A 27,924-nucleotide genomic window follows, 5' to 3' on the forward strand; every position below is an offset into this window, starting at 1 on the left:
GCTACAATTATTTGATTAATGAAAAATGCACCACAACATACCATTATAAATAAAGTACTGTGGTGCTACAAATCACATTGTTGCTTGTCTGGTGCAGACCCCAGCAAAAATCACATCATCTTTTTTCCCCATATCGTTCAGCCCAGGTGTTCAGCTCTGCCTTGTTAGCAGTGGTGCAGCAGGACCAGGCAGGGGCAGTGTTGCTCCAGACGCACAGTCTGCGTGGAGGCCGGAAGTGTACACTCAGTCCTGGATGAGTTGTAAAATTACAACCCCTGCAAGAAAAAAAGAGAAAGCCTTTGTGTTCAGTCTTTCATGGGGATGCTAAATCTTTAGCTATTGAAGCAATTTTAATGTATGCATGTTCAATGTACATAACTATTTTATTAAAGCAATGGAAGCAAAACGCTCACCTTTATTACACGGTCTTAATACATTATCTTTACAGTAAAAGCTTCTCAGTAGTTATTGCATAGATAGATAGACAGACAGAAATCTGGTGAGACTGAGATTGATACAGACATCAGAGTGCGTGTGCGCGCCCACGCGTGCCGCAGCAGCAGCCGGGCCATGGGAGTGTCATAACGGGGAGTGTCCCGGACCAGAAGCATAAACAGCCGCTCTGCCCTCCGCCGCTCCGCCGACTCGACGCCTCTCTGCTCGCACTGCAGCTTGAAGCGCTCACCGCGGCTCAGTCAGGTCCACATCAGTCCCTCTCCTCCGTTCCCGACCACAACCTACGCGTTCAGGTACGTTGAATCCCTCTTCCTTCAGTGGCACCGTTACCTCCAGCCCGCAGCACAGATTGCTCGTCAGGAGCGTCGGTAGGCGCTGCAGTGGAGTTCACCGTTATATTCCACGCAGACAGGAACAAAGGTTTGCCATGCTGGGAAGAAAGTGTACAGAGTGACATATTTGGCTTTTTTTCCTGCATGTAAATATGTTTTACTTGATCCAACCCAACTAAAGTTATGTTTTAGAGCCAGTTCAAGGAAGTTTTATGAAGTGCAGCGCGGCTGCTGCCTTATATGGACAGGCGGTGAAAATGAGGAGAGAAAATGCTGTGTGGTTCCACTTAAATTGGCCACAGGCTTGGTCACATTCCTCCTCAGCTGATGTGACACCAAACCCAAAGCAGCAGCTAACACGCTGCGCGCAGTCAAACATTAGAAGAGAAGACAAGTCATTGGTTTGGAACATCTCCCTTCAAAACTGTGAGAATTTCCTCAGCAGCTTCATCTCTATTTGAAGACATCTGTGGTCGCCATAGAAACACTCCACCACACAGTGGGTCTGTTCACTGAGGAAGTTAGTCACAACATCCTGAGTGGTTTGCTACAGCAACCCCGAGGTGAGTGTGTCAGACAGTGTAGTGTATATGCTGCTTGTGTGTGTGTGTGTGTGTGTGTGTGTGTGTGTGTGCATGAGGAAGGGATGAAGACAGACCTTTGTTAGCCAATCAGAAAGCGCTGTGTCAGATCCACACTCAGCTGTTCGATGGAGGAGATTACAGGATGCCTGAACCCACCGACTGCATATACCCCTCTTCAGATTCTTTGTCTGTGTGTGTGTGTGAGGGAGGGGCAGGACAGCTGAACCGCTGCGCATGTTTCTATGCAAACTGGGGGGAAAAAAGAAAGTGGAAAGTCAACATGGTTTAACATATTACTGGTGTGCTTTTAACACAGAGTGATGTCACCAAAAGTTTTCTAAGGGGACATTGTGCTCGCTGTAATGCACGTGAGCCGCTGCGGCCAGGACCGTGACTGCGCTCACACGAAAAATGACAGCATAGGTCTATAAACGACTTCATTTTGAACATAGGTTGTATTTACATCCCCTGACAAGCAGCCTTTTGCGGTTATACGGTCATGTAATGACTGTCCTCCATGTTCTCTCTAAGCAGCAAAAGCGGAGGTGGTGTCACATTGTTATGCTGCCACAAGAAGTGCAAGGGAGGAGGCCGGGATGGTTTGTCATACGGACGCAGTAAACAGTAATTTGGTGATTTGCAGTTCAGAAAATGCCTGGATTAAAACTGGGGCCGTCTGTGTTACCTGAAGTCAGTGTGTTTTAGTGGAAAACAGTTGTGAACTACATACTAGCATATGAAACTAACTTACACAGCTGAGCATCAAATCAGTGCTGACAAAGAAGTGTGCGACAATGTTGGTTTCTTCTAACAATGTAGGCAACCTTCTCCTGACATTATTCAAGACGTTTTAGTTGTCAAAACTTAGCCAGACCTCAGCCAATATGGTGTCAGATCAGAAAACACTGATGAATCATATTTTTGGTCAGTTCGAGGAGTCGTGGTTGGGTGGGGCATTCACAAAACACCTCAAACATGCCCTTTTTTTTAGGCTTACTATCTTTTACATGAGACAGTAAGCAACCAACACTGGAAGTTGTTTGTGAAACTCTTAACTGATGTTGTAATTTGGGAGAGAAGTGGGCTGATTTCCCATTGACTTCAATGTAGTCTGTGTTTTTTCAGTTTAGAGGAAGAAAAAAGGCCACACCTCTCACTCAAAACACACATTGTGCCTTCCAGCTGCTTTGCATTGAAGTCATTATCTGCAGGCGTTGAAGTTATATCACATGTTACATGCATGTGTTGCTGTTTATAAGATTGTTTTGCATTATCAACATTAATCAAGCAAGAGGCCACATTATTAGAAAAATAAGTTCATTGGCTTAATGTGATTAATTCAGCAAACGGAACTGGATCCGGAGTAAACTGCTTTCAGGTAGATTCCTCAAACAACCCTCTCATATCCTTTAATAAGCATACATATTTCAGGGTGGTTATTTACAAAGTCACGAGGAGCCATTTTTATTGTCTTTGTCTTCCGCTGTGTAAACAGATAAAAGGGAAGCAGGGCAGCAATTGAAGGGTCTGTGCAGCGTTATCTGTCCTGAGCAAGCTGGAGGGCAGCTGCACAGCCCCCGAGAGGCAGAGAGCGGCATGCACGGAGAAAATGAGTCATCAAGAATCCCTCTTACTGAAGGAGGAATGTCTTTTTTTGGGAGACACGCAGGACAGAAGTCCAGAAAGACTTCACAGATGAAATTGTTATGGGTTTGTTTTTGAAGCGGGACACCAGCGGACAAATCACGAGGGCTTTCCGAGCATATGAATCCAGTGTTGCTATCTGCACGGTGGATCAAGTTTTGAGTTTCCCCACAGGCCTCGAGTACCGGCAGACACAAAAGAGAGGGTGGTGAAGCATGGGGGAGGGGAGCAAATAACTTGGGAGGTTGGAATGATGGTCTCACTCGGCGTTTATTTGGAGGCGATGGGGGGGGGGGGGGGGGGGGGGGAGACAAAGAGCCTGCAGTGAAGGGGCAGAAACTCGACGGATACCTCCGGGTCTGCAGAGCTGTGTGGTGGCCTGCAGACACCATCTGCTTTTCCCAGCATGCCTGTGAAGGAGCGCTAACCACTGGTCACGTGACGTGTTCTATTTAAGCTTGTAGCTGTGCGTGTGTGTGAGTCAAACAACCCACCCCTCCGTGAGTCACTTCGTCCAACGTGGAGTTAATGGCTAACGTTTCGTCCAACAAAACTTTGCACCAAAATATTCTAAAAACTAAATCTCAGTGTGTCTTAGACTCCATTCTCTAACCTTCTCCCTCATTCCGGTTAGATTTGTTCTTATCCAGCTTTTGTCAGAGTTGTTGTTACATTTTTTTTAATGCTGGCTTTGATTTTTCAAAGCGTGAGGTGATTCAGATGCTGTGTATCCCCTCTGATGTTTGCTTTATTAAGTCACAGACGGTACAAGTATCTGGTTGTGGGATAAAACGGCTTTGATGTGCAGAGAGAGACAGAACATTTCTCTCCATGAGAGGAGAAGATCACAGTCAAAGGCAGTCATATTTATTTAGTGCCACAGAAACAAAGATCTTCGGGATGAGAAGTGGCACAAAAGTGATATTTTCAATGGTTGAAATGTTTCAGAGTGAAGGTGTTCGCCTGCTGTCGGATGAAAAGACTTCTTGAACAACTTTTCAGGATATATATATATATATATATTTTAAAGCAGCTCTATTTTCAGGCAGTCAGAAAGCTACACATGCAGTGTGTTTTTGAACCTTTGTCATGGGGACTGAATGCACTGGCAAACTTTACTTCAAGTGCAGCTACGAAGTGAAAACCGAAGCGACTAGTTTTCCTGTCGCTCCCTACGTGACCGCAGGTTTAGTCGTCAAAATGGCCTTCGCTGCCTTCACAGACTTGGTTTCAAATTAAAGTTCATTTCTCAGTGTTAATGAGGATCCCTGTGCTCAGCTTAGATCTCTGCATGTGAGCGGTTTTCATACTGCTGGGTGTGTCAGTGTAAGCTACTGAACGGCTGTATATCAACTCAAGCAGAAGTTACTGATTTATTAGCTTTGGGACGTACAGTCATTGTTTTCTCTCACCGCAGTGTTTTCAGATGGTTCCCCAGATATTTAGGAAGTAGCAGTCAGGAGGATGTGGTAGTTACCTCATTTAGAAACATTTTAGCCTTTTCGATGTTCATGTTGTGACCAAATGTCAGCGATGTCTCAAGCTCGAGATGAGAAGATGAAAACCACTCTCATGTCTGTGTGTCAAATGCGGAGCTGGCGGCGGGGGGTGATTAGCCTAGCTGAGCGGAAAGACTGGGGGCAGAGGGAAACTGCTAGCCTGGCTCAGTCCAGAGAGGAACAATAAGCCTACCAGCAAGATTGGATTGTGTTTGTTTCTGCAACAGAAATGTGAAAGCAATTCGTGGTTTTAGAGGGCGTTACATGTTGATACTACTTTTGGAGCACTGGCAACTTGACTGCGATGATGACTCCAGGAAGTGTCCATGCCAGGCCGTGAAAGGCCTGCAACTTCCTTTGAAACACAGTAAAATTGTTGTTCTTGCATTACTGTCTCTGTACGGATCAAACAAACACGATACAACGTGCTGATTAGCTTCAGAGTTGCCGGTTGCTAAAACTTGCACATGAGCTGAGCTAGCTGTTTCCCTTGCTTTCCGTCTTTATGCTAAGCTAAGCTAAAATCCTAGCACAGCTCCACACAGACATGACAGTGGTATCAGTCTTCTCATATAACTCTCAAGAAACAAGCATGTTTTGCAAAATCCTGAGCTGTTTGTCCAAGTGTAAAAATGACAAAAGAAAACAGGCTTATTTAGTGTTGCTGACATTTGTGTTGAGACAGTGAATCATTTCCTCAGGAACAGACAATATATGGTACACCACTCTACCTATGTACATTGAGCATCCTATGATGAAGTCCCTAGGTGTAGCATTGCGTACTTTACCATTGAACATGCAGATTATTACTGAGTACTGAGCCATCGAATCTTGTCTATTCAGTCCACAGGAATATCCCACAGGAACTCTTGCTGATTGTTCATTGATAAAGACAGAAGGGCTGAGGTTTACCCAAACAGCGATGCTCTCATCTAAAATCAGTATCAGTGCCAGATCACGTTGTAAGCCAGACAATCCACATCAAAAACTGTTTCTTAGTTACTGCTGCTATTAAATAAAAATCTCCACAGCATATGACACACATGAGTTAAATCTTCCTATATGACCACAGACGCTGCAGATTTGCTGTCTGGCTTTTACGGCCATCAAACATCTCCAGACTGGAAACTCCACCAGGCTGCTTTCAAGCGACTGTAGGAAAATTCAGCTTTCCACATTCTCAAGCTATAATGGCCCCAGTGGATGCGCAGAGGCCTCAGTTTCTCTTTGTCCAGCCAAACATGGAAGCATGCGCCGCAGTGCTGTGGTAGCTCGGATGCTGCAAGACCTTGTATGACTCCAGGATGCCCAGCTGTGCCCGGCTACATTTTCCCTGTTTTGACTATGTCCACTTTCATGTGAAGTCTGGGTTAGCTCTCTGTTCCGTAGCACCTATCCAAATAACTCATCTTGTGCCGACCTGACCGTTTCAGAAGTCAGGAAAGGTGACTGAAAATGGTTATTCCACATGCTTTTCCATGCTGAAACATTCCTAAGCTACATAATACTGCGCAGCGAGTCAGGCTGTTGCATAAGAGGAGAGCAGAGATGGGGAAAAAGGGACCCCACATTTGTTGGCCTGGTTACATGAATTCTGAGCCACTTCCCTCTTCCAGGGTCAGGAGCAGATTCCTGCCATGTTTGTGGGCAGACGGCCGCCTAGCAGAGCGGGCCATTCTTGCTCCAGTTTGGACGGTTAGTCATGCAAATTGACAGGCAGCTGGTCCAAGCAGCATTCCTGTGGAAAACTGGACTCTGTGTCCATTTTGAACTACATGACCTCTGGTTTTTAATTTTCTTTATAATACCTGAACTTTAGCTTCATCAACAGCTCTTTACAGTCAGGAATGTGGACGGTTTGAATATCTGATAAGCACACTGTCATTTAAATAAATGGGTAAAAATAGGAAGAAATACATCGTGAAAGTGTCACAGAGGCCCTTTTCAGAGAGGTCAGGCTCTAATTTGAGAACACAGCTTCACTTCAGATAACTTGTTTTCACTCTCTGGTGTTTTTCGTAGCAATTAATGCGTGTTGTGACGTCAGCGCGGGCCGGCATCTGCTGCAAAGTTTCAGACAACACATCTCATTTTTGCATATTTGAGGAAAATTATTGCTTCACAGTGTAGACTGTGCAATCAGCACAACAATTGACATTGCAAACATTCAGATTTAACCACTTAAATAAAAGCAGCAATTCCACCATGCATAAATTACACATTGCAAGTAAAAGTCCTGCAAGTGCTAGCAACAAAATGTATGACCCACATAAAAAAAACATTGCTACATATTCCGAGGTGTGGATGAAGACAAAACACAGAAATTAAGCTGTGATAAACTGGGATTCAAACCTGTAATAGCTGATTTTGTTGGCCACTTGGCACATAAGCATGACACTGACATACCATCATAAGTAGATGTGCAGTTGCTTATTTACACAAATTGTATGCGGCTATTGTTGAAATAAAGTACTTTATAACATTCTACGTCAGCATTGTACTGAGAGTAAGTAAGACTTGTCAGTTCCTTTATCTTCGATTTTGAACCCAGCACCTTCATGTTTATGCAGGCTAGACGCCAAATAACCAGTTCTTTGAAATTTTCGAAGACATCTGAAACATGCCCAAAACAACACAATCAGTTGATTTCCTTGTTGTTCATTCATAAACTGTTCTACAAGCAGTTTCCAGACACCCACAACAAAGACTTTAACAGGATGCCCAACTCCCATCATTAAAAATCTCAAACATCCACTCATGCTACTGAGAGGCCAGCGGGTTGTAATCCAGTGCAGCACAGACACCTACTTGAAACCCTTGATTGGGCCCCACATTTCTTGTACGCTCTCAGATATGGCTGAAGGGTATGGCATGTGTGCGTGAATGCTGGGGTGTGAGTATTTGTGAACGTGCTTGTGATTGGACCAGTGTGTGACTGCTGGTGTTTCCATTAAGGCTCCATTATAGGACGTCAGGTACTGTGAGACCACAGAGATTTATAAACTGGTAGAGATTTTGTGAATTTCTTTTTGCGAGGTTTCCATCCCTTTAAAGGTGCACTCCAATTTTACCTGTCAATGTAGTTTTGTAGGTTACTGCGTACCTCACACGAGAACTTTATGGAAGTGTAATACTAAATCACTGAAGAACTTTTTAATAGCTCTGGTCGTATTAGGTCAGGCCTGGCAATGATCAGGGCTGTTTTATGGTGTACCTTGTTTGTCAGGTATTTCACAGAGCTGCAACACAGAGTTAAGTTTCAAGTCCTTCAGGCTTTGTAGACGTAATGTAAGTGAAGATGCTTCTTTCTATGAGGACAATACAAAATGTGTCAGTTTTCTCCATGTCTCCCACCCCTAGTGTCTGGATACTTGTGGCTATGTGCATATATTTATGATAGATTATGGAACAAAAATGTCTCATCATGCGGCAGTCTTTTCCTCTGTGTGATTATAGACAGAGCTTCTTTTGCCACCATCACTGACAGTTATGACAATGCCTGAGTCATAACTGCCAGGACTTCCTCTTCCTGCTCACTGGAGGAAATACCCTGCACACAGAGCACCAGTGACTCACCCTGCTGTACATAATGTCTAACTATAACTCTAAACTTTATCTTGCTATCCATGGCAACAGCTCAGCCTCAAAGGGAGTGGCTTTATGTTTTCCACAGCAAACATGCTCTCACTTTTGAAAGGTTATTACAAAGCTCTACGACTGCAGCTGGTCTGGAGCTTGCTGCCACAGGAACACTCCTGTGTCTTTAAGTCTGTAGAGTAGAAAATAACTAAATCTCAGCGGTGTGATTTTTCTGCAGGCAGGATGGCAGCGCACCACCCAGAGTTCGAGCGGGCCGGACAGAAGCCGGGCCTGCAGGTGTGGAGGGTGGAGAACTTTGACCTGGTGCCCGTTCCCGAGTCGCTGTACGGGGGATTTTACACCGGAGACGCCTACCTCATCCTCAACACCATCAAACAACGCTCCGGGAGCCTGCAGTACGACCTCCACTTCTGGTTGGGTGAGTGCAGTGAGATGTTGTGGTGTGTTTTTACAGCTGCAGTAAAGGGAATATCTGCTTTAAAATAAGATAAAAAGTGTGTACACACGATCTCCAAAAGTTAACTTAAAGTTAAATGAGAGGATTTTAAAGTAGGCAGACCTATTAGCTAAAGTTTGCAGGCAGCCTATTCAAAGGATGATGCTTATGAGAGGAAAAAGGATTATACATAAAGTTTTAAAATATTCCTGGCTATTTTTCTATTTGTCTTGTTTCCATGGACATGTAGCCTAACATAGAAGAGCTGATATCAGTTTTCCATTGCAGCCACAAGCGTGTTTGACTTGCAAAGCACACGACAATGTGAATCTGTGCGCCTGGAAAGTAATTTCACTTGACAGTGTTGCAGCATTTATTCCCCTGCTGCTGTTGTGTTTCATGTTTCTGCTGCGTCTCATCCTGCTTACTTAGATCAGCCTCTAAAACAGTGACGCGCCTTATTTCCCTTCAGGAATGTGGGACTGATGTGCTTTGTGATTTCTTATCAGCTTATACAGTGGAATTTCACAGCTGACAATTTTTTAGTGATCTAAAACCTCCCGGTGCAAGCGATTTGGTATGGATCGTTTTGCACCAACATTCAGCAAACACAATGACATAGGTTGTCATTGCTGGATTAAATATTGGATTCTTTGCTTAAGGAAAAGCTGCAACTTAAAGTTCCGGATTCAGAGTTTGACATGGTTAAAACAGGTTGTCTGTGGCTCAGGAAGTAGGGCAAGTTGTCCATTAATCAGAGGGTCAATGCTGGGATCCTTCAGCGTGCATGCTGAAGTGTCCTTGGGTGAGACACTGAGTTGCTTGTGTGAATGCGGCGCGCACTATAAAGAGCTGTGAGTGGTCGGTAGAGTAGAAAAGCACTAGATAATGTTAAGATTTAGTGGTAGTGCAAAAAACAAGGTGAGAACCCGAAGATGCAGACTGACAAAAAAGGCTGAGTGGATGCAGTCCACATGATTTATTCAACGAAATAAGGCAACCAAAATCCCCCAAGTCCAAAAATCCAAAAAACAAAAGCAATGCCAGGAACAACGATCTATAAACCAAACTGGGAAACCAAAGACTAGAGTGGAACAATCACTATAGCCATGGGAAACAAGGAAAACCACACACAAGGTATGATACCACAAAGACAAACACACAGAGTTAAATAGACAGGGAACAAATCAGAAACATAAAGGAAGTAAACTAAGACACATTATGACTACCAAAATAAAACAGGAACTAACCACAAAATAGTCTAGATCCTAACAGATAAATGCAGTCAATTTACATATTTTTTACATCTTTTACATCTTATTTTATATATATAGTAGATTAGATGCACAGACATCTAAACAGCGTTTGGATGTTGTATATTGTTGAGGTAATTGACTTTACAATATACTACAAAGCATGGAAATTCTATAAATAAAGGTGCTGTTTTGACTGTAAAGTCTGAATCTGTACAGTAACCAGGAACTACAGCTGTCAGATAAAACTGGACTCTGCACTGCACCTATAAGATGATATATCTGAGACAGATGTAGTGGTGTGTATACCACGGTCCACTGAAAACATGTGTCTTGGGTTAATTTTCTCAACCCAGTACAGTGTATTTAATCTTTCAATCATGTCGTCAGGACGTCACTGTAACATGTCATGTATGTACCTCAGCCACAGCTTTAAGATTAGACTTGTGGAGTATTGACAGAAAATGGATTTTCTGAATGGATCATTTTTTAGGGTTAAATTTAAAGTAAGCAGAAATGCTGAGTCGTGTCTTTTTATGTTTTTGCATTGATTTCATGTGCTTTTAGTCAGCTTAATTGATCATGGAAACAGCATTAACCAATAAACAGGATCTGATGTAACACATGCTGCTGAACTACTGACCAGAAATAGAATAGTGTGGCATGTATTAATGTGTCTGCTGGGATCTGACCCCCTACAGCTCCGGCTTATCGATCTCCGAGCTCACTGAATCCTCAGCGAGTGAATTCGTCAAACATGAAATGTGGCTCTCCGGGTAGACATACGGTATGACTGCTGAGGTAAAGGACCAGGATTAACATGGAGCGCGTCTGTGGTTTGTCTGGTGCAGGTGATTTCTGCACCCAGGATGAGAGCGGCTCGGCAGCCATCTTTACAGTCCAAATGGACGACTTTCTGGGGGGGAAACCCATCCAGTACCGCGAGGTTCAGGGTCACGAGTCCAAAACCTTTCTGGGCTACTTCAAGTCTGGGATCAAGTACATGGTAAGAGTTCATGTTTATGGCTGCAGAACATCTATCTACAAGGAAAAGTGTGATTCCTGCCTCGTTTTTGCAATTTCCACTGTTATTTCATCATATTTTAAAGAATAAACTGCATTTTTTTCAGTGAGTATCTGTAAAATAGAAGATCCAGCATTTTAGGATGCCATTATTTACCAGTCAAACGTCCAGATTTTCCAATATCCATACTTTTTTCTTTTTAAAATTTCATTTTGTTGAGGTTAGAGCTGCTTTTTTTCTTTAACAAAGCAACAAAGTGAGCTTCAGGGCATTCAATCGTTCGCAACTGGACTTTGTCAGTTTGTCTTGGAAGACGTTTTGCCTCTCATCCGAGCAGGCTTCATCAGTTCATGCGCGTCTTCCAAGACAAACTGTCCAGTTGTGAACGATTGAATGCCCTGAAGCTTACAATGACCTGGATAAATGAGAATATTCACAGGCAAAGCAACAAAGTATTTTATTTTGAAATGCAACTACTACTTTCCAGAAAGGGGGCGTGGCGTCTGGGTTCAAGCACGTCGTCACTAACGAGGTGGTCGTGCAGCGGGTGCTCCAGGTCAAAGGTCGCCGTGTTGTCCGGGCAACAGAGGTGGCAGTCAGCTGGGAAAGCTTCAACCAGGGAGACTGCTTCATCCTGGACCTGGGAGATGTGAGTGAGATGAAGCAGACGAATATCAGACATAACATGATGCGATTGTTAGTTCCACAGTGAGAGCAAAGCTTTATGGGAAAAGCAGTCTTCATTTTGATATAGCACAAAATGTCACTGTGTAATTTTCTTCACTTACTTTGCAATCCGCTCCTCTTCTTGCTCCACAGGAGATTTACCAGTGGTGCGGCTCCCAGAGCAACCGCTTCGAGAAGCTGAAGGCTACTCAGGTTGCTAAGGGTATCCGTGACAACGAGCGCAGTGGGAGGGCCCGAGTGTATGTCTGCGATGAGGGGATGGAGAGAGAGAAGATGCTGGAGGTGAGATCAGCGAATTACGAGAACAAGTGAAGGCTCGGACTGACCTCGACGTTAAAATGGCTGCTTCTGTCCTCAGGTGTTAGGGCCGAAACCAGATCTGCCCGCTGGAGCCTCTGACGACATCAAAGCAGACGCTTCAAACAGGAAGAGAGCCAAACTCTACAAGGTGACAAACACCTCATCTCTGGTGATGAATCTCTTGTTATTAGTTTCTAATTCAGTTTGAAATAAAAATCATTTTATCTGTTTGTCGGGAGAATATCAGGTCAACAATGAAACATAATTTACTAAACATTATGTGCAACCTCATTGTTTTATGAAGCAGGATAATTAAAATGTATGCCGTCGTTTCTACTGTAAATTCAAACAAAGAAATAGTTCAAAAATACAAAAAGCAGAATACAAATCAGTATTTGAAGTCTCCAGTGTTTTTCTCTGGTGTATAATCAGTGACTCCTGTGCACTTCCTCCTTCCTGTGTATCCCTCAAGATTGATGTACTCTGTCCGGTATTTTTGAGGCTGTACGGAAGGTAGAAACAATTTTCCCTGTGAAAGGACAAATGAATGTTAATCTATTCTCCCAGAGCTCTTCTTCACTCTGATGCTTTTCTCTTTGCTGCAAGAAGACCCTTTTTTTTACTGTTAATCAACATAATTAACAGTAAAAATGGAGCAGGTAACACAACTCTGGAGTTAATTAAATGCTCATGAAAGTTGCCTTCCTTCGTCCCCGCCTGCAGGTGTCCAATGCCAGTGGAGGCATGACCATCGCGCTGGTGGCAGCGGAGAACCCGTTCGCCCAGAGCGCCCTGGAGTCCGGCGACTGCTTCATTCTGGACCACGGCTCCGATGGAAGGATCTTTGTCTGGAAAGGTCAGCGCAGGGTGCTGCTTTGAATTCTCCACATGTTCAGTTATCAGAGGTTTCACTGCAATATGTACCTCTCGGTGAATTCAAGGATCATTTTGGGAAACACTCTTATTCCTTCCTGTAGTCTTGTCGCCACCTTGAGGCTGCCAGGTGACTTGGACAGACACAGGCTAGCTGTTTCCCCCTGCTTTCAGTGTTTACGCTAAGCTAAGCTAAACTCAATGTGTATTCTGGCGTGCACTCAGCTGTCTTTCCTCTTTCTTACAGGCAAAGACGCCAACATGGATGAGCGAAAGGCAGCGATGAAAGCGGCAGACGAGTTCATCAAGAAGATGGGCTACCCCAAACACACTCAGGTCCAGATCCTGCCGGAGATGGGCGAGACGCCGCTCTTCAAACAGTTTTTCAAAAACTGGCGGGACAAAGATCAGACAGAGGGCCTGGGCGTGGCCTACATCGCCAACAGCATCGCCAAGATCGAAAAGGTGCCCTTCGACGCCGCCACCCTGCACGACTCCGCCGCCATGGCCGCCCAGCATGGCATGGTGGATGACGGCAGCGGAGAGAAACAGGTGAGAGGACACAAACTTGACGACCAAACAGCTCCCTGCTACATTATACTGCGAATATTATGGAATGTGATAATGTAATATCTGGATAATTCGTAGTAAATGGGATAAAATATTAATTACAATTTATTTCGTGGCAGATCTGGCGTATCGAGGGGTCCGACAAGGTGCCGGTGGATCCGTCCACATACGGACAGTTCTATGGAGGAGACAGTTACATCATCCTTTACAACTACCGTCATGGAGGACGTCAGGGACACATTATCTACATGTGGTGAGAACACAAGAGACTAACATTTTAACCTCAGATCACGCTGAATTAGGCAAGATGTTGTTGTAAAAGCATTCTCGATGTCAAATCTTTAAAGCAATTAGAATCCAAAATCAAATCGTGGAGGCTCGTGGCAGCATCACATGTTCACATTAAACGTGCTTTGAAGTTTGTCCCACGAACAGAGCACAGACATCCATCTCTTCAGTTTCAGGTCTGATTGGAGGGGTATGGAGTTGGTTTGTGTGCCCATTACACGCCCCGGCTTGTGCCTCTTGTTACATTCAGTGGAATGACAATGCATGCGATTGTTTTCCAGGCAGGGCATGGACTCCAGCCAGGATGAAATCGGGGCCTCTGCGATCCTGGGCGCCCAGCTGGATGAAGAGCTCGGCGGCGGTCCTGTGCAGGTAAAGTGCTTTGTTCCCGCAGTGGCTTTTGGTTTACATGAGCTTATATTCATTTCATTACTTAATGAAGCCTTTGCTCTCCTCTGGCTTAGTCAGCGCACTCACCTTTACATCCTTTCACTCTCTCTCCTCTCCCTTTAATGGTTTCCCCGCCGCTGCTTCTCTCCTCTCTGGTTTCCAACCTTTTCTGTGTCTTCAGGTTGTCGGTGCTCCTATAACCACTCAGGTATTTCCCCCTTCCTCCCCCTGTCCTCACCCTTCTAAAATGACTCCCATGGGATGTTATCCAGAGCCAGCGACAAAAGAAGCAATGACAGTTTTCCTCTGTTCTCACATCCCAGATGAATATGAGCATCTTGCTTGTGAAGGGGCTGTTAACTTCACTTTTATGGCTTCTTGAAGACTTCATTTACTTGATAATGAGTCAAATTGAATTCACAGTGAAAGCAAACACAAACAGGACATTCCGATGACGATGTTAATGGGAGGTTCCCTCCTCCTCCGTCGCCAGCTCTGTCTGCTGCACATAAACAGCAGGCCAGTTTCCAAACTCTGCTGCTTTACCATGAGTGAACTAGTCACCGGGTGCTCATGTTGGAGTTTAGAAATGACTGTGGAGATCATAAAACAACACCAGTGTGTTAACCATAAGCTGAGATGTTTAGAGTGAATCCTGGCTCTGCGCTCATGTGAGTCTTCATTCATTCATTTCATGTGTGTCCTCACTTCGCATGCTCCTGTTCATGTCGTGCGCGTGTGCTGCAGCATGACTCTGCACCTGTGTGTGCACTGAAAGGTCACTTGATTTGCCGGCTTCAGTTCGGAAGGTGTTTTCACGCAGGAGGAGGAGGACTGTGGATTTTGTCCTCCATCACTTACATTAGGATGAAGTGTGTGTTTTTTTCCAGATGTTTCCCTGCTCGCTCACTAATGTCACTTCTGTTTTCACAGTTTGTCAAAGTAAAAATGTACCTGGCCTGGCCTGGGCGTCATTTTTGATAGTAGTCCTGACACAATACCTGAGTGGTACAGCTACCAAAACACTAAAATGTATAAATATAGAACTGGCAAAAAAATCAGTAATAATCTAATAAGAATCAATATACAAGACAGTGAATCGTCAGGAGTGCTGGGAATGGTTGCTCTTTGGAAGTGTACGACTGTGGACAACAGTATGTGAACTCATCAGTGATGAATTACCATTTCTCCATTCTCTCATATAAACTGCAGACATGCATAAGTTGTTGTGATGACTGGTTTAGGAGAGACATCCATAAATATTTATGAGACAAGCTGCAGACCCATAATACTGATTTAGACATAACCTGCGTCATCACTCCTAATTCCACAAGCCTTGACACCCAGCACCTGAACACATCTCAGCTCTGTGCTGCCATCTTGTGTCTGTAGTCGGGATGGCAGCAGACATTTTTCACTTATTTACAAGGCACTAAACAGGAGGAGCTGTCTGGTGTGATTTGGTCGAACCACCTTGGGATAGTTCACATCATCAAAGCGCATTAGGAATCTTGCAAAGGTACTTATTGTAACAACCATTTTGCCATTCTGGAGTATTCATTTTGCCCTTTGTGTACCAGGTGAGGGTGGTGCAGGGGAAAGAGCCGGCCCACCTGATGAGTCTGTTTGGAGGACAGCCCATGGTGGTGTACAAGGGAGGAACGTCCAGAGAAGGAGGTCAGTCCGCTCCTGCAGAGACGCGACTCTTCCAGGTGCGCTCCAACTCTGCAGGACACACCAGAGCTGTGGAGGTAAGAGGACATCCGTCATTGACTTCGTACCTGAGGAAGGAGTCTGATGATATCCTATATTCTCCTTACTGTCAACAAATCACATTAAAAACAAGTACCTCACCTCTGCGTCCATGCAGCTTGACGCAGCGTCATCCCAGCTGAACTCCAATGATGCGTTTGTTCTGGTGACCCCCGGAGGCTCCTTCCAGTGGGTGGGAGTGGGTGCCAGTGACACCGAGAAGCAGGGAGCTCAGCAGCTGTGCGACATCCTGGGAGTGTCGGCCTCTGAGCTGGCCGAGGGAGGAGAGACCGGTGAGGAAACACGATGAACGCGGAAGACGTTCCTCAGTTTTTGAGCTTTTGCGTCAAACTGAAAGCCAGCGTAGGTTAACTGCTCTGAGTTGAATCTGTCGGCTACAAACTGTGGTCAAGCTGTTAAAACGGGGCTTTAATGTGAAGCTAAACAGTTGTCTTTTTGTATTTTAGCCACAGTAAGTGCTCGTGTTCATCTATATTTAAACAAAGGAGGCTTGATTGTATCACCCTTTTGGATGTTATCAGAAATCTTGTGATTTGCCTTCAAAGCTGAAGAAGACATCGGATTCTGTGCGAGCAATTTCAAATATAAAACCTCGGGCTAAAAGATTCAATGTTTTATACACAGCCTGCTTTGAAAGGCTGGCCTCAGTCGAAGGCTGCTTAAGACCACAGAACATTCATCGTGGCAGTTCTGCGAGCTGAAGCTGACATTTGACGTCAAAACAGGAAACAGCGCGTGAGAAACATGTTGGATTTGTCACAGGGTGGATCATGTGTAACACAGGATGCCAACAGTAGTTACCTTTGACATTACGATTCGCCACATTGTGATTCAGAATTAATAATAGTAATAATAGTAGAAGCAATAACTCCTCTTCACAGATCAGTTCTGGGAGGCTCTGGGAGGAAAGACAGAATATCGCACTTCGACCAGACTCAAGGACAAGATGGACGCTCATCCACCCAGACTCTTCGCCTGCTCCAATAAGACTGGAAACTTCATCGTGAGTCTTTGGTTTGAGCTCTGCTGAAGCTGCACTCGTTTGAAAAAGCACCGTTTCACAGAAGAAAATCCTTCTGGTTACAGATAATGAACCGTGGAGATAAACACTGCTAATACCTACTCATTGATAACTTGTCTCTCTAGAAATAATGTCCCAGTTACTCTGGATAATCCACCAAAGTCAGTTTATTTTATATATTTTAGGTTTTTTTGGTAATTTAAGTGCAGCAACCTTTGAAATCACACTGAATAAAACGTGCCAGTTTCCGAATGCCGACACAGAACAAAGTACGTCAGTGCAGCTCCACTAAATCCCTCTCCTCCTCTCAGATTGAGGAGGTGCCCGGGGAGATGACCCAAGAGGATCTCGCCACTGATGACGTCATGATCCTCGACACCTGGGAGCAGGTAGAGCTATGGATGTGATGGCCGTACCGTGTGGCTTTAGAGCACAGTCACCACAGAAAGAAAGAAACGTGCTAAAAACTTTCCCATTTTTAGGTGTTCGTCTGGATCGGAAATGAGTCCCAGGAGGAAGAGAAGACTGAAGCGATGGCGTCTGGTAAGAACATCAGGGGCGAAAAAGCTCAACATCACAATATGATATCCCTACAGTGGATCATGCATTGGTCACTCAGCTTTCCTCTATGGCGAGCACTGATTCAAGCTTTTCCCGATCTTCCTCAGCGGTCCGTTACATCGAGACAGATCCGGCCAACAGAGACCGCAGGACGCCCATCGTCAGGATCAAGCAGGGCTTCGAGCCCCCCACCTTCACTGGCTGGTTCTTGGGCTGGGACCACGACTACTGGACCAGCGACCCCCTGGAGCGCGCTATGGCCGAGCTGGCCCTGTGAAATCTCAGCTGACCCTCCTTCCCTCACTATCAGCCCTGACCTTTGACCCCGACCCCGCCGCAAGCACTGAGCTCCAATCATGAGACTTTTTTAGCTGCCAAAACACCCTGAAGACGAGAGGGGTTTCTTTTTTTACTTTTTTGTTGTGGTTTTAAAGGATGCAGGTCATTGACGCTGTGTTTTAATTCACTGTCTCACGTGCCACAGTGATGCCTTCACACCAGTTCTGAACCAATCAATGGAGCTTTAACACAGGCTTCCTGTAAGGTTTTATACTAAATAGTCCACCATTATTACTTTTACTGTAGCCATATTTTCTCATTTATTTTACATGCTGACAATAAAACCCGTTCACTAGTGAAATGTGACGAAAACAAATAGTCATGGTGTGCTACATTGGGAAACTCACTGCCAAGAAAAACACCGTTTCTAGAAAGCAATACAACCAATGCCTTAATATTCTTTCCTTTAGTTTACTGTAAGCCTGCTTTTTAAAAAGGTACTGTTGGAGTTTAACTATGACTTTATAGGTAAATTGTTTGTACCTTCAGTTTAGATGCCTCTTTTAATATTTATTTTGGAGAAAACGCCACAGTTTCATGCCCAGGAAGCTTATAGGATGCCGCAGTGGCCAACTTTACACGGGAAACCGACGCTTTGCTGCTTTACAAACCAGTTATGTCTTGTGTGACTCTCTCTGAGGTTTCCCTAAGCCTTCTTATCATTTCAATAAAACCAAATGAAACACGTTACGTGTTGTGTCTCTGCTTCAACAAACACTTCATTGCAACGCTGACCTGAAAAAAAGGAGGAAATCTATAAACAAAAATGCTTTTTGATAGGATTTTAATTTGAAGTCTCATATATGCATCATGTCAAGATAAAACCATATCAAACATTAGCAAAATGTACCAAAAACTTAGCAAGCTGCAAAAACTGACAAACTCTGAATAACACTTTAAAAAAATAATATTGTTGAGTGTATATTTTATCACAACATAGAAACTTGAGCGCGATGTCAATGTAATGAGACGGCTTTCTCTTTGCCAAGCTGAACGATGAGAGAAGCGAGCTCGAAGAAGCACCTTCACACAGATTCTGCCTGTGAACGTGGTTAACATCCAGCGACCACAAACGAGCTGCCTGACTGAGTCTCTTTGTTCGGTAACAAACCTTCTGTAACAGAGTTCAAACAGCTTAAACTCAACATGGACTGATAGCATCAACACACAGGACTTACTGTTGTAACATCACATATCAGCCTTTGTATTCATGACAAGAAATAAAAAAAAATAGCACTTTAAACACTGACCACCCCCTCCAACAACAGTAAAATTAACTCCACAGGACTGCGATTACATTGAAGTTCATATAGATATATATGGTAAATGTATACATATATAGTAACACTAGAAAGTCACACATAAACTAAATACTGTAACATCTGTTCACCAGCACTCCGGTCCTGTATATGTCAAAAGAAGGACAAATCTAATGAGGACAGTTCTACATGGAACGATGTTGAACTATTTGGCTTATTGGCTGAGAGCACACAGAGCATAGGTGATAAAATAATGTCTAAAATAAATCCTTGTTATTTTCACATGGAAGTGCATAGACATGTGGTATCAGGCAGTGGATTGAACTGATGGCAGTGAGTTAAGGCTTTTGGCAGAAACATTTGTGAAAAGTTTCTTTCTAACAGTCCCCGCTTCTCCTAAGCAGTGAAGCCAGAAGGGGGTGGACAAAGTAACAGGAAGGCCTGGCAGCCCTATAATATACACAGTAGCACCTGTGTAGCTGATAATACTCACCTTTCGTGTCAGGTGGACTCAACTCAGCGGTATCTGAGATGTTCCTATTATTTTGCTCACCCCTGTAAGTAGCATATACATGTGTGTATCAGATAGAAAGCGTACTGTAAATACAAGTAACATCCGGCTGGTCAGCCTGACTGTCGACCTCTCAGTCAAGTCTTCGCTTCTGACCTGAGACAAGCATTGACAACCAGAGATTAGGGGTGTGTGTGTGTGTGTGTGTGTGTTTCTGTATTACTATCACCTGGAGGCCACTCTGGCTGGTCCCTACTCACTGAAGACTATCTTAAGATGGCTGCCCACCTCTCGAGCTGGTTAGTGGTGTGACACTGATGATGCCATTGCAGCTTCTGGAAACATCTCTGTCTGTTTATGCACCATGTTACCACTGGTTCATTCCTTCACTCAAAGTTAGAGTGAGAGTGGAGCAGGTTAAGTACAGCAGAGCTTATACTGTACGCACTGGTACGTGTTTGAACCTTCAAGGTTAAAATGTTTGTTTAGTCATGAAGCTTGAATGAGTTTTACGTTAAATTCAGTGAAAACATGCAATGGCACCGCTAACATTGAAAGGATTTCGTTTTGGGGAGAGGGAATAAAGCCGTTAGAGTTCTTACATGGCAATACTTTTAGGTAGAAAATGATCAGAGCACGATGATGCTGGCAGTGGTCGCAGTAGTACCACAGCATCAGTGACATAGATATTAGATAAGAGTGTGAGTGTGTGTGTGTGTGTGTGTGTGTGTGTGTGTGTGTGTGTGTGTGTGTGTGTGTGTGTGTGTGTGTGTGTGTGTGTGTGTGTGTGTGTGTGTGTGTGTGTGTGTGTGTGTGTGTGTGTGTGTGTGTAAGGCCACATGTCCAGCAGGCACTTCCCTTTAAAACGTCTGTAAAATGGTGATGAGACAGTTTGGGCTTCCTGCTTCTACCTTGACTTTCAGGGAACATTACCTACTTTTGTAACATACAAACAGGAGAAAAAATGTGCAGGATAAAAGCTAAATGTCTGCTGTTTGTAGGGAAATCTCACACACACTACCGAATAAAGGCAGGCAGTGGTCAGTCCCTGGCAGACACACCGGGCTGACTGCTGTGCGCTTTGCAGTGTGTCTGGCACTGTTGGCTCTACGGCTGCTTTGATAGAAAGCTTTTTGATTGGCTGTTCTTCCTAACGGAAACTGATCTGAGCAACTAAACCACATGACACAAGCTAGATTTCATACTTGGATTTTCTGCTCATCAGCTTAAACATTAATCTAAAAGCGAAAATAAAAAAAAGAAAGAAAAGTGTTTGGAGACTTTCCCTCAGTGTTTCATGAACCCTTGCATCATCTCCAGCGGCAGCGGGAAAATGATGGTGGAGTTCTTCTCGGCGGCGATGGTGTTCAGGGTCTGCAGGTAACGCAGCTGCAGGGCTGACGGAGACTCGGCAATCACCAGGGAGGCCTCCTTCAGCGCCCGTGATGCGTTCATCTCTCCCTCTGCTGCAATCACCTTGAGGAAGCAAACAGGAAGAAAGAGACGTGAATGAACGAGACAAGACGATCTCCGCCTTTAAGCAGTGTGGCGTGGAGGCAGAGGGACCTTACCTTGGCTCTGGCCTCGCGGGCAGCCTCAGCCTCGGCAGCCATGGCTCTCTGGAGCTGAAGGGGCAACTTGACATCTTTGATCTCCACCCGCTCCACCTTGATGCCCCAGTCATCGGTAGCGTCATCCAGACTGGACTGTTTGACAGAAACAGGCAGTATGTCAATGAATGATCTATTTGTTTGCAAAGATTTTCTCAGAAAGATTTCAAAATTTTTCCAATTGATGGTAAAGTTAACTCCAAAAAGTTCCTGTCCTCAAAGACCAAGACCAGCCCGCAGCTTCCTCATTTTTAAGAGCCATTTTTCAAAATTGTCCAGCAGATGGAGCTCTACCTTGCTGCATGGTACCCTCCTTGAGGGAAGAAATTACATTTAGAGCACAGTCCTTGATATACTGCAACCAGTACCAGCATCGTAGTACAGCAGGCATTGTTACACCTCCAATTATCACGTTGTGGATGACGAGCACTGACTGACGAGGTAGAAGCAGATTACACGGCTTACTTGAACTTTAATGCATGCAGCCTTGTAGCCATGAAAACAGACTTGACTCTGTGCTCAGTTAAGTGGCAGTGTCGGAGAAAGGAGCTCTGTTCTTGTTTTATTTAATCAAATCCAACAAAGCCTCCTACTGTAAAAACTAACATCCGAGGCTATGCTCTGTGCTGCAATGCACAATTTGGCATTTGCAAAGCTGCAGTACAACACGCAGGCATTTTCCTATTGTCTGTCAGGGACGGTGAAGCTGAAAATGAACCGTTAATGCTGGTGCCATTTGACACATAAACTGTGTCTCCAACTTAATCCAGATCAGTGTGGAAAAAATGTGCATACAGTAACACTGAACAGACGCAGTGCATTTGACATTAATGAACTACCAACTGATCGCTGACAAGCCTTCTCACTGTGTGAGCATAAGGAATAAATACTTAATCAATTACAGAAGCTCCGATAAACTGGAAGTAAAAGTTTAATGAACAAATAAATAATTGAACTCAAAGGCAAACCAACAGCTGTGCTCTACATGGAACACAGGATTACCTAAGGTTTTCTTAGTTTACAGCTGATGCACATATTTAACTGCAGGCTGTTAGTTTAACTCAAGAGTTCAGGCAAACCTGGCTCTCAGCAAGGTGGCACTGTAATCCTCCATTCTGTTTTCTCAACAAGTCAGTCTGTGCCACTGGAGCCTCATATTATTGCCTATATTTTTTTACCGACAACATGATAGGTTTTCCCCAGAATGCCTTGTTGTGCATTAGTTCAGGGGTCCAGTCTTTCAGATTCAGCATATTTTCAACCTTTTCTTTCCTTACAATCACAGAAACCTCACCTCACAGTGAAGGAATGTCAAGATGACTCAGACCTGTACAAGAATGGGCATCACAGCATCATGCAAGTGTCATGTAAGAGACACAGTTTTAGCAAGGCAGATCATTTGTCTCATAAACAGTATAAAATAAACACAAAAATGTAAAAAAAAAATGTAAAAGATGAAGCTATGTTTAAGCTACATCACTGAATTTTGGAAAACAAATCAAGACATATTATCAACATAGGTTTGGATAGCAACATTATCATTCACCTCAGCTATCAAAACACGCAATTCAATGTAATCAATACGAATGCAACTCAAATAGCATAATGAGCTATTGTGAGACACAGTGAGCTGTGGCTGTCACGTTAGCATGGGTCCATCAGTGGTCAGAGAGTGTCTTACACGGCTTTACACAGCTGAAGCTGCTCTACTCCTTTCTGGTGCCTCTGTTGTCTCAATTAGGCGGTGAGCTAATGCAGTATGTGACTCCTCTGGTCTGCTGTTGTTTTAGAGTGGGGCAGCTGTTTTATACAACATCCGGGAACAGCTTTATCTTTGTTCATAATTTTGCCAGCAACAGCGCAAATCTCAAAATACTTCCACACACTCCTTAATCAGCCTGGCTTTGCTCACTAGCAGTGCTGTATAACGGCTACTGTACTCTACCTGCATACTGTGTGCAATTTCTTCACGGTCAGACAGGATCTCCGCCAGGTTCTTGGTACCAAGGACGTTCCTCAGGGTGGTCTGGGCCAACAGCCGAGTAGCAGCATCAGCATTGGTGATGTTAGCGACAGCCAGAGTGGCATTCTGGACCCGGTAGTACACCACACCATCAACACTCACAGTCACAGAGTCTTTGGTCAAAACCTGAGAACAGGACAGTTAGGAAAGAAAAGGTAGAAACTGTTAAGTGATGTCATGTAATACTGTTTTATTTGCCAAGCAGTGCATTGCTGGTGGACTGTACCAAGAATCTAAACAATTGCTGTGAATGTAAATATTTGTTTGATGTAAGTGGAAGTGTGCGTGTCGTACCTCTTGCGGTGGGATGTCGAAGGTGATGGTGCGCATGTCCACGTTAATAAAGCTGTCAGTGCACGGCAAGATGAAGAACAGCCCTGTGTGGAATCACAAGAATGCAAATAGTTTTAACAAAGACTAAAGCTGCTGTAAACACAATAATGAGGAAGCTTCTTCGCAAATGTTTGAAAACACCGGGATGAATGAAATTCGGGCAGGAGGCCAAGTCAAGCTCTCTTTATAAGACTGCAGCTGTGCTGACAGAGAGGCAAAGCTGTGGATATTTGCAGCTTTCATAAGCCTGTCTCAAGTCACAATGACTGAATTAGTGCATTAAACAATACTAGGCATGTGCCTGCGTGAAACAGACATGTGCTAGGTGTGCAATCATTTAGCAAACATTAATGCCACACCAGTTAGAGACTACTGGGCTGCATTTCCTGTCAGGATATTGTGTATTTAAATGGTAAGATCACAACCATCTGTTCAGGAGGGAAAGCGAAGACGACATGCTTTTCCATCATGCCATTCCCAGCATTCTCGACAATTAAAGTCCCTGTCAGGCAAGTAAAGAGGCCTCAGTTACGCTCACACATAGCCTGTAAACCATCTCGTGAAGCAGAGGAAAATTCCACCGATCAGTATCCTGAAAAAAGCTTTGTTCATGAATAAACATCTCTGCTTGTAGCAGAAGCGAATTGTATACAGATGCTGAAAGTTCCACAAACATACCCTTTTCATTTTAGGATAAACTATCCCCATGAGACTGTTGCAAACTAAATATACTGGGGAAAAAGCTCTAATCACTATTGTCTGACAGCTGTTATAGATGGAGAGGGAGCATGATTCTGAGTGTGAGGGTAAGGGGTATTATGGGAAACCAAATGCTCAATTCAACTTTGGCATTGGCTCCTCCAGCTCCTCATGAATGTGAAGTTTGCTGGCAGAGAGCTATTATTACCCCACACTGTCATAAACAGGGTCCCCTGGCACACAGAGGAGTCACATTTCAGCATTTTAAGAGGACACTGCCTGGTTTTCAGATTCCATAAAACAAGAAATCAAAGATAAAGAGACAGTGAGTTATGAGATGTATGCAAATTATTCCTCGCGGGAGTCTGTATTTTTTACTTAAACAAATACGCTGCCTTTCAAAACAGCAGTCACATCACTGAGAGTAGACTGATTAAGGCATTCAGACAGTGAGCAGAGCATTCCCAGACATATGGCTATGTGGACTGGGAGCCCACAAAAAATGGGGCCACAGGACACTTGTGTATGTTCGCGCTTGTCTCCTGTATGTGGTAGAATTCCACTTGGTTGAACTTTGAGGTTAGGCCAACATATTTCATATTTGGACCACTGATTCCCCTTTTGTCATCCTGCCCATTGGCAGGAAAGGGATGGGTGGGAAAGCACAATAAGGCCCCCCTCCCTTGTGTGACCCTCCACTTGGTTGTTTCTATTTTGCTCCTGTTAAGATTTTTTTAAACATTCATATTCTCTGGGGGATGAATCTGAATGACTAGGGTGATTTTTATTTCCCTCCACTAGTGCATCTGGTCAAAGTTTTCAGTCAGTGGATTGGACAAAATTTGGTACAGACATCCACGTCACCCTCAGTCATGTTGCTGCATGTACAGAGTCTATACATCCAACACCAACTCCCACAACCCAGACGCCATACTGGCGTAGGGAAGTGATGCCTCCCAATGCATGTACTGTCTGTCAAGGCAAGAGGTCCATCCGCAATTAAAATCATCATAACTCGATAAATTTTCAAGTGGTTTGGTTTGTTACAAAAGTCAACCATGTATTCATGCTACAGGATACTGTTAAATTTAAAATGCTGGGTTTTCATACCAAAATACTTCATCTTATGTAGATAGCAACATTAACAGTTCTACAATATAATATTTAAGAATGTGATATAATAATAAGACGAACCAAATAAATGACGTCTGAATAAAATTGTTACAACAAAGTTAGGCGATGCAATAAATCAAATTCAATTGAATAAGGAACAGCTGCTCTTTTTCTGTTGCTGGTGCAGAGATGTTCCAGAAAAGATCTGAGGAGACATCCCTGAACTAATGAGTCCTTTTATGAAGTGACGTCTGCTCCCTTGTTGTGTCCAGTGACTTGAATCTGTTGCATTCAGTTGAAGAACAAACTAATCTTTTGGGTTCTACCTTATAGTTGTTACACCACTTGCCATTTTTGTTTGTGTAAATCACTAACAAGAAGAAAAACACCTTATATACCTTACAACGTTAATGCCCCTTGTCAGTCACATGCTCTTTAAGTGGTGAACTGCACTACTTGCGATTGTGGTAACAGACATTTTATACTCGTGCTACATTTTTGTGGCCTGTGCTATGAAACTTTGAACCTCTGTAGCACCAGTGCTATGTGCAAAAAAAGTTAATGTACCGGCCCTGTTTGAAGTACATTTTAATAAAACAACTGAGGATGTGGACGGAGTAAAAAATACATGACAGTGTATGAAAAAACATTCTGACCTGGTCCTCTGGCTCCTCCTCGCACAATGCGCCCCAGGCGAAAGATAATGGCTCGCTCATACTCCTTCACAATCTGTGTACAGAGACAAACCACATAAATGGCCTGTGTGCCAGTCCTTTCTTTCTCTGATTTGACACTCTGCAGATGGAACTGGATACTGAGAGATACTTATGTAAACTAACTTTGAAAAAGCACTGAGCAATTTACCTGCTCACTGAGGTAACCCTTTAATTAAATATATGCAAAACAATGGTTCAGCAGCTTCTGAAGGCTGTTGAATAAATACAAATAATAGTGGGGAGAAGTCTGCAGTAGAAACCCGAGAATTCTTAAAACACAGATTGAACAGAAAAGGCCCTCCTCTGTAATTTAACAAGGAAAACAAACAGTGGATTTCACCAGTTGCTGACCTTAATGCACATCCATATGGAGATGGGCAGAGTAGCCAGCATGAGCAAAAGGGAAAGCCCAACCAACAGCCAGCCACAGAGACCAATGTCAGTATCTGCATTCTCCAAAGCTGAGGAAAAGAAGACCAAAACACACACTGAAATGAATTCAACTGATTCCAAACATATAACAATATATTAATATAAGCAGAATCTGCAGACAGCTGTTCAAAAAGCCAGTTCTTTCAAATACAAGTCTTACTATATAGCTTTAAACCCACATTTGTGATCCAGCTTTCATCCATCTCTGAACACTCACCTTCTGTAAGGGTGTATGAATTGTCTGGTTAATGTCACCTCAGCTCACACAACCACCCACCGCTCCATGGCATGTTAACCTAAACACTGGCCACATCATCTGCTCTGCCAGCAGCACGTACTTCAGCCAAAGTGCCACAATACATGCAGTTATTCAATGAATGAGATCCGTACCTTCGTTATCATGTATATCATGCCTGCTCGAACCTACAGAGTTAGAAGTCAAAACGCCACTGAACGACTTGCCGTCATGTTACAGTAGTTGGGTATAATTGAACGTTCAGAGTGGAAATACTCTGACAATTAACTAACTGTAAGTTAAAAAGTTGGCATCATACCATAACTCGCCTGGATTGTCCCTGACACGCCTTTCGCTTCATCCCTGCTGACAAAATCAATACTGATTCCCGCGGGGCTTCACAAACTGACCCCACCCCGTGATTCAGGGTAAATGCTGTTGAGTTAAGGCAACTAGCTAGATGAGCAAAATATCAGCTAAACAATTAACCAAGTCTACCACCTACATATGATGGCAGCATGAGCCTAAAGTCCTCTCGAAATTAACATCAGATTTATCAACAAACCTCGCCTAACCTCAAAGAAAGCCCACGGCTAACGCTACGCGACCATTACCGTTGAGAGTCAAGCGACAGGTTAATCTTGAACACATGCAGCGTTGCATTGTTAATAGCTGTTTGTTCGCCAATAACAACTTTACTCACTACCCCGCTACTAACTTCTGCTGCGTTATCGAAGGCTTAATGCTAAAATTACTAGCTTCTGAATGGTGCATGCTAATTATCGATAGCTGTAGGTTGGGTCAGTGTTAGCTAACAATCACGAGCTAACGTTCACCGTTAGTCAACGCGACGTTTCGCACCAGGTAACGTTAAACGTACAACTGTAAGACATGTGGCGTTAACGGAGAAGTAAAATAACTTGCCATTAACGCATCAGCGGCGGTCATTTACGCTGTGCGATATTTATGTTGTCCTCTGAGGCCAAGCGGCCCTACATACCACACTTAAAAAGTGAGAAACTATTACCCGCTTGGCGTTCTCGTCTTTTGGCCTCTTTCATTGCAACTTCTTCGTTGTGAATATCCATACTTTGCGCCGAAATATATATTCAACGGTGACTGCAAGCTACTACCGCGCTGTGATTTCCGTGTAGCTATGATAAGGACTGGGTCTGCTTCCCCCAAACCCTTGCCTTGCAGGCGTTGTGACGCAGCAGGGAGTCCAGTTTCCTGGCAAAGGAAGTGGGCAGCCCTCAGAACAGTACACAAAATGGTTTGTCTTTAGTGCAGAAGGAGAAAAGTCATAAAAAACCCCCCAACATTTTGTTTTTCTATTGGAGTTTGAAACTCATCCTGGCCACCT

At 43.9% G+C, this 27,924-nt stretch overlaps 3 protein-coding genes across 7 annotated transcripts in view; 2 read left to right on the forward strand and 1 right to left on the reverse strand.

The window, feature by feature from the left end:
- barhl1b (BarH-like homeobox 1b) overlaps nucleotides 1–27,924 on the forward strand; it is a 336,897-nt gene that overhangs the window by 268,837 nt on the left and 40,136 nt on the right. The window lies entirely within an intron of this gene.
- gsna (gelsolin a) lies at nucleotides 615–18,319 on the forward strand. Of its 4 annotated transcripts, none has more exons than XM_070989500.1 (17): nucleotides 615–749; nucleotides 8,333–8,533; nucleotides 10,656–10,810; nucleotides 11,316–11,477; nucleotides 11,648–11,797; nucleotides 11,874–11,984; nucleotides 12,539–12,671; nucleotides 12,936–13,240; nucleotides 13,378–13,511; nucleotides 13,828–13,918; nucleotides 14,118–14,144; nucleotides 15,517–15,687; nucleotides 15,807–15,981; nucleotides 16,591–16,712; nucleotides 17,042–17,119; nucleotides 17,213–17,273; nucleotides 17,399–18,319. In XM_070989500.1, the coding sequence occupies exons 2-17, from the start codon at nucleotides 8,338–8,340 to the stop codon at nucleotides 17,566–17,568; spliced, it is 2,241 nt and encodes a 746-aa protein (XP_070845601.1). In that variant the 5' UTR covers nucleotides 615–749; nucleotides 8,333–8,337; the 3' UTR covers nucleotides 17,569–18,319. The 4 variants fall into 4 exon arrangements, with proteins under 4 accessions (XP_070845601.1, XP_070845602.1, XP_070845603.1 ...); XM_070989501.1 differs by having other exon boundaries at nucleotides 11,874–11,963; XM_070989502.1 differs by lacking the exon at nucleotides 14,118–14,144.
- On the reverse strand, nucleotides 18,399–27,773 carry stom (stomatin). Of its 2 annotated transcripts, XM_070989506.1 has the most exons (8): nucleotides 27,589–27,717; nucleotides 26,717–26,749; nucleotides 26,246–26,355; nucleotides 25,835–25,907; nucleotides 23,328–23,410; nucleotides 22,956–23,159; nucleotides 20,972–21,106; nucleotides 18,399–20,876 (listed from the first exon to the last, which is right to left on the reverse strand). In XM_070989506.1, the coding sequence occupies exons 1-8, from the start codon at nucleotides 27,647–27,649 to the stop codon at nucleotides 20,688–20,690; spliced, it is 888 nt and encodes a 295-aa protein (XP_070845607.1). In that variant the 5' UTR covers nucleotides 27,650–27,717; the 3' UTR covers nucleotides 18,399–20,687. The 2 variants fall into 2 exon arrangements, with proteins under 2 accessions (XP_070845607.1, XP_070845606.1); XM_070989505.1 differs by lacking the exon at nucleotides 26,717–26,749 and having other exon boundaries at nucleotides 27,589–27,773.

This window comes from Chaetodon trifascialis, chromosome 20, assembly GCF_039877785.1.
Source record: "Chaetodon trifascialis isolate fChaTrf1 chromosome 20, fChaTrf1.hap1, whole genome shotgun sequence".
NCBI lineage: Eukaryota > Metazoa > Chordata > Actinopteri > Chaetodontiformes > Chaetodontidae > Chaetodon > Chaetodon trifascialis.

What these genes read in the sequence shown, in the direction of transcription:
- gsna (XM_070989500.1), top strand. Translation starts at nt 8,338, where the DNA reads ATGGCAGCGCACCACCCAGAGTTCGAGCGGGCCGGACAGAAGCCGGGC. An exon ending in AGTCTGGGATCAAGTACATG is followed by an intron (nt 10,811 to 11,315) that starts GTAAGAGTTCAT and finishes ACTACTTTCCAG; the next exon opens with AAAGGGGGCGTGGCGTCTGG. An exon ending in AGAGAGAGAAGATGCTGGAG is followed by an intron (nt 11,798 to 11,873) that starts GTGAGATCAGCG and finishes TTCTGTCCTCAG; the next exon opens with GTGTTAGGGCCGAAACCAGA.
- stom (XM_070989506.1), bottom strand. Translation starts at nt 27,649, where the DNA reads ATGGATATTCACAACGAAGAAGTTGCAATGAAAGAGGCCAAAAGACGA. An exon ending in AAGACGAGAACGCCAAGCGG is followed by an intron (nt 26,750 to 27,588) that starts GTAATAGTTTCT and finishes CTAACTCTGTAG; the next exon opens with GTTCGAGCAGGCATGATATA. An exon ending in TCGACATCCCACCGCAAGAG is followed by an intron (nt 23,160 to 23,327) that starts GTACGACACGCA and finishes TCCTGTTCTCAG; the next exon opens with GTTTTGACCAAAGACTCTGT.